The 6,055-nt window shown below is 36.6% G+C and overlaps 1 protein-coding gene across 1 annotated transcript; it reads right to left on the bottom strand.

Moving 5' to 3' along the window:
* Positions 1 to 1,299: 1,299 nt before the first annotated feature.
* praf2 (PRA1 domain family, member 2) lies at positions 1,300 to 4,734 on the bottom strand. The gene is made up of 3 exons (XM_053624342.1): positions 4,526 to 4,734; positions 3,065 to 3,282; positions 1,300 to 2,461 (listed from the first exon to the last, which is right to left on the bottom strand). Exons 1-3 carry the CDS (start codon positions 4,702 to 4,704, stop codon positions 2,322 to 2,324), a joined length of 537 nt encoding a protein of 178 aa, XP_053480317.1. The 5' UTR covers positions 4,705 to 4,734; the 3' UTR covers positions 1,300 to 2,321.
* Positions 4,735 to 6,055: the final 1,321 nt, after the last annotated feature.

Genomic DNA, 6,055 nt, shown 5'->3' with positions numbered 1-6,055 from the left:
AAATAGTTTCCCCGTGCTCGGTGTAGAAATTCACCGCTATGAGCTCTGGGTTAGGGATTATCCCGGGCTGAGCCGGTTACCTGTAAACCGTTTTAAAGGAGGCGCGTGCGGCACAGAGAGAAACTTCTAGACGTCCCTCTGCTTCAGTTCAGTCACAGGTGCAGGTCTCAAACTACAGGTCATTTAATGTAGTAATGTAAGTAATGATATGATTACTTAGGCATTTAGATCAATAAAACTAGGGATACTGAAGAAAAAAAAGAAGGAAAAAAACCCCAAACACTTCTGACTGAATACTACCATGGCCTTTGATAAGAATTAATACATTTAACAAATTTGAGTGACTGTTTGCCACAAACTTACCTGTAGCATTAAGATCTCCTCTTACTGGAACTACTGTGCACAAAGCAAGGTTCAGAAAGGCATGGTTTGTCAAGACTGGTGTATTCCCACCTCAAGCTATGACTACATTTGCATGGACAGCAGTAATCTAATTATTGACCTTATTCTGAATAAGACAATATTCTGATTAAGATGTTTACATGAGTTGCTTTTAGAATACTTTCATGTTTACCTTTCATGTTCCCGTTTTACATGTTATAGAACGTAGATCGATTAACGGCACACGCCATTACGTCCCCACGCCACACTGTCCGACGTTCCCTCCAGAATTTCACGTATCGACATACAGTTCGTCTTCGTTATGGTACCGTATACAGTGTTTCGTTTTTAATTTTACGAAAGCTTCAAGTGCAGTTAATTATTTGTCATGCTATACGTGCAAATAGACGACGGCGGACACAAATTCTCCAGCGACAGGCTTCGTCTGTACTTTCATTCGGCAACATTTCATTCACGCCACTGCGACAAACTTGGAGGTACTGGATGAGAGTACGAAGTAAGGACTGGTGGGAGAGAGTTGTTTTCATGGAATTTGATGACGTCGAATGGAAAGAAAATTTTTCTGTATGTAACCTGTCGCACAATGTGGTGAAAAATCCCACACGTTAATAGTGTGATTAAGGTGTGTACATGTCTATAATGCACTTTGATAAAGCGACTAAAATAGGAATACTCCACATCTTAATACGATTTGCGTTTACTTCGAGTATGACTTTAGCTGGATTAAGGTCATCAGAAATCGCTGTTTACAAGCTAGTTTCTTAATCAGAGTATTGTCTTAATCGGGTTAATATCGGAATATTGTTCTCCATGTAAACGTACTGAATGTTTCCATAAAAGACGCTGCGTTCACAAAATGTATATTGACCATGAATGAATGAATAACATGGAAGCATATTAAACTGGTTGCAGTTGACATTAGAAAATCATGTCGGTTTTATTGACAAAACAAACAAAGAAAAAATTGACATTCAATAATACATTGGCAAACTGAGATCATATTAAAACATAGCCGGTACAAATACATCCTTATAATACTTGGGAAACTGTGTCAACACCTAAACAACTCAAAAAAACAAAATATAAACACTTGTAGTGTTTAACCCCAATAATGTATCAGTCATTGTGTGGGATTTTGATACATATTGATTAGACAAATAGCTTATAAATAATTGAAGTGTCTAGGCTTCATTGGCAAAACAATATGATCTAAATATAAAGAATGTGTGATGCATTGGTCAGTAACAATCAACAAGGCCCTCGTTACTTGGGGAATGTTGTTGGCACAAATGTAGAAAGGTAATGCACAAATGTGTGTATGTGCAACAAGAACAGAACAAAAAAAAAGTAAAAAATTATATATATATATATATATAAAAAGGCAGATTCAATGCATGGTTAAAGATAGATTTGAAATGTCCATTTTCAATGCAGTAAAATCCTAAACCTGGTGTTAAAGGCAGGTATACTGTAGATATTCCTTCAATTATACTTCACTTAAAACAAAGTTGAGTGGAAAAAGTTTGCATACCCTTAGTTTAAAATGAGAAATTTTATTTATAACAAGATGATGCGTAGTGTTTTTGTTTCATAGATGCTCCTTCATGAGCACAAGTAAAAAAAAGTAATAATCAAACAGTGCATGTTAAGACTTGAATAGTGGAAACAAAACGAGAAAATTATATTAGTTCAAAAGTTTAATAGTCCCAACGTCACGGGTTAAACTATTTTTCTGTTGACGAGTTTGCCTTGGGGTTTTTTTCTACATTAAACACTATGGGGAATGAAAACTTCGCACTCAAATTTTGCCCTTTGTGTTTGTGTATAGAAACAATGGCACAATAGTAAAAACATACTGCTTATAATGCTTAGGACTTAAGGAAAGGTTCCTGATGGTTGCTTCGGGATAGGACCGAACACTACGAGCCGGCCTCTTGCTCTTGCCCGAGTGCTTCCAGCAGCAGACCCATAGGTGTTCTCTTCAGCCCAATGCTCTCCAGCTTGTTCTCCACTTTATTCTTTAAGCTCCGTAGCCTTACTGATGCATGGACCAGAATCACTGAAAGAAAGAGGGTAATGGAAATCATTAGCTCTATTACCAACATTAACGCTATTAACAGGTAAGTAGAGATGCCTTGTTGTCTTGATTGTCTGGATGTTGTTGGTCCACATCATCAGCAGGTCAGCAGAGCAATACTGAATACGAGTATGGAAGTTCAAAGAATTTCTAATATTTAAGCATTCCTAATATTTAAGCATTGCTAATATTTAGCAGATTAAGTGCTCAACATGAATCTTGAACAGTTTGCTGGTTTTAGTGCCATGGTTTCTCATAATGGAAGGCCTCCAGTGATGCATGACATATAGTCATAGAGTCCCATGATTCAGTTTAGTTTAATGACATTATATTTGTAGATTTGTTGAAGTTTGTTTTTTTTAATAGTCAAAGTGCTCATAATATGATATAGAATGGAAAGTTTACCACAATGTACCTGGTTGATGGAAGGTTCCAGACAAAAATGCTCTGATGGCTTCAACACAAAAACATGATGGTTCATACTATACTTGTGTAATGTCTGAAAAGTCTACAAAGATTTTGAGAACCCTTGGTTTAAGACTTCAACAGCAGCAGCAGATCATCACAGCACATTGAGATACTAACTTAAAATGGGGAAGGTGATGCCGAAAAGAAAGATGGCCACCCCTCCCAGCATGGACAACAGAAAGTAGCTGGAGCCCAAGATGGCAATCAGACAGAGGGAAGGATGGTTCCTCCGGAAGCGTCTTACTGTGGCCTTGTTCTCCGCACCCCAGACGAAGCCCAGAAACACAGAGATCATCACAGCCGCTCCAAGGAAGAGCTGAAAGGGCTGGAAATACCTAAGCATAGTGAAGAAAAAAAGAGTAAGTGAGGAAAAAGTAACCACAAGAGATAAGAGAGCAAGGCATAAACAAGGCAGAAAACATGGCCGAAGATACACCTAGATGTGTTTAAGGGTGATTTCCATGACCGGGGCGCCATTTGTGACTGTGCATTTAAAATATGTACGTAAAGTAAAAATAAAAGCCATGCTTCACATTGTCCTTCACAACAGCATATAATAAAAACCAACCTAGAGACTGTTCCAGTCCAGTAAACGTACAAATTACCTTACATTCAGGCACTTCAAAAATCTTACTTTGCATTACATTACATTTGCATTAATGTGTGACTCTGTTTATCTCATCCTTTTCCCAGGAGTCATCCAATGTACATTTTAACGTCTCACAATATTCATAGGTGAACACAACTATGATGTATCCAGAACACTGAGCCGGATGTGGCGTTATCAAAATTTCCTGAAGATCATGGGAAGAAGAAAAGTTCTCTCGTTCTTTTCTTTTTAATTTTGTAAATGATATCGTGATCTTCACCGATATGGTCACTTTTAATGTAGAACCCTGTTATACAAATAATAAAAGTAAACGTAAATTATAAATGACAAAAATGATCCTTTTAAGTAAACCTTAAGAATGTCCGTATACCATTAGCATGTATGCTACTTGAACACATTTTGTGTATTTGCTAATTATATGCTAAACAAACAAAAAAAAAACCCTCAACACTGTCAACCATTTAAGAGCAAAATTCAGCAATGTTTAAAGGGGAAAAATATTTTTGTCTTAGATTCAGTGCTTTAAAAAAACAGTTAAAATTTGTAATAGTGAAAAGGGCTAAATGGTACCACAATCATCAGATAATAAACAAAAAAGGATGCCACAATCTTGGAAAATTTGATTTTCAGGCTATAACTAACACCTAAGCTCCAAATTCAGTGAATAGACTTTTATATTAATGTACATGTTATCTAATGGGTGTCATAATTCCAGGTTTTAACCCAAATGTAAGAGTAATTAGGTCACTTCATGAGGTTTTAATGCTTTTAAAAATACATAAAGAGCCCAATATTCATTAAAAGGGAGCTTGGACAATTGGCTTGCTCTGACAGATGAAAACTTGGCCAACTTTGAGCGTTTAAAAGCTTATTATTGGTCTGAAACGTTAAATTCAGAGGCGTGTGTATTGAAAACACAACACAGCGGCGTTAGTGAATGAGTGAACACGTCACGGCTGCTTCCTTACCCGACTATCAGCAGGAAAACCAAAGCGGAAGCAAAATAGTTCCTCTGGTAATACAGCAAGTTGTTAATGATCCGGTTGTTCCACCTCTCTAAATTACGAACATCTGGCACGGAGAACCGGGCCGAACTGAAAAGAAAATCATCAAGGGTCCGGAAAGGCGGAAGCTGAACGTCCACCATTTTGAATGCGGTTGCTAAACTACGTTACCCAGCATGCAGCGCGAACGGGTGGTGCCTGCGTCAGTTTCAATCACGCTTAGCCGAAACACATCAGATGTAGTAGGATTATTAGTTTGGAAGGCTTTAGAGACTTATTAATAAAAATAAATAAATAAATAAATAAATAAATTTAAAAACCGGGATGTGTGATAGAGATGCATGCATCTGATGTGCTTATCATTTATTTATTTATAAATAATTTTTATTATTTTCCCAGATGATATTTTGGAACGTAAACAACAATACATACTGCGGTTATTTATTTTATTAGGTAAATACCATATACACTATGCAGGACCAAACCTGCAAAAAAATAAATAAATAAATATATAAATAGACAGATAGATAAATAAATAGATAGATAGATAAATAAATAAATGTAATAATAGGAAAATAAATAAAGGAATAAATGACTTGATAAAACAAATATAATTCATTGTTATATATATTTAATCCTAAACTTATTTTTGTATCATTTATTATTTGTAACTTTTATATATATATATATATATATATATATATATATATATATATATATATATATATATATACACACACACACACACACACACACACACACACACATACATATATATATATATAGAGAGAGAGAGAGAGAGAGAGAGAGAGAGAGAGAGCTCTCAACCAATGATGCACTGGAGCTATGCAAGGAAAAGTAAAAAGAAATAAATATGGAAATTAATTTTATATAATTATAATAATTCAGCCCTTACTGTAGTTATTTTGGTTTAATTTTAGTTAAGATATGCTGTGGTAAATACATAGACATTTCAGGGAACATATGAAACATCATGAAAATTTACCTAAAAATCATGAAAAACTCATGGAAATGTATTGGTAAAAATGTGTATGAACCCTGTATAAATGAATTTGAATTATACATAAACCTTTTGGAACAAACAAACAAAAAAAGCACTGAAAACATCCATCCATCCATTTTCTGTATTGCTTATCCTACATAGGGTCACAGGGAGCCTGGAGCCTATCCCAGGGGACTCAGGGCACAGGGCAGGGGACAACCTGGACGGGGTGCCAACCCATCACACAATCACACACACTCACAAACTACAGACAATTTGGAAATGCCAGTCAGTCTACAGTGCATGTCTGTGGACAGGGGGGGAAACCGGAGTAAGTCTACAGTGCATGTCTGTGGACGGGGGGGGGGGGGGGGACCGGAGTACCTGGAGGAAACCCCTGAAGGACGGCTGGAGGTGGGATTTGAACCCTCAACCGTGGAGGTGCTAACCTCTATGCCACCATGCCCCCCTCCACACTGAAAACACGTAAA

The sequence above is a fragment of the Ictalurus furcatus genome, chromosome 5 (assembly GCF_023375685.1).
Source record: "Ictalurus furcatus strain D&B chromosome 5, Billie_1.0, whole genome shotgun sequence".
Lineage (NCBI taxonomy): Eukaryota > Metazoa > Chordata > Actinopteri > Siluriformes > Ictaluridae > Ictalurus > Ictalurus furcatus.
This window is presented reverse-complemented; position numbering and strand designations above follow the sequence as displayed.

Excerpts from the sequence above, each read along its gene's own strand:
- praf2 (XM_053624342.1), bottom strand. The coding sequence starts at position 4,704 with ATGGTGGACGTTCAGCTTCCGCCTTTCCGGACCCTTGATGATTTTCTT. Across the intron at positions 3,283-4,525 it reads GTTTTCCTGCTGATAGTCGG|GTATTTCCAGCCCTTTCAGC; the intron begins GTAAGGAAGCAG and ends CACTATGCTTAG. Across the intron at positions 2,462-3,064 it reads CATCACCTTCCCCATTTTAA|TGATTCTGGTCCATGCATCA; the intron begins GTTAGTATCTCA and ends TCTTTCTTTCAG.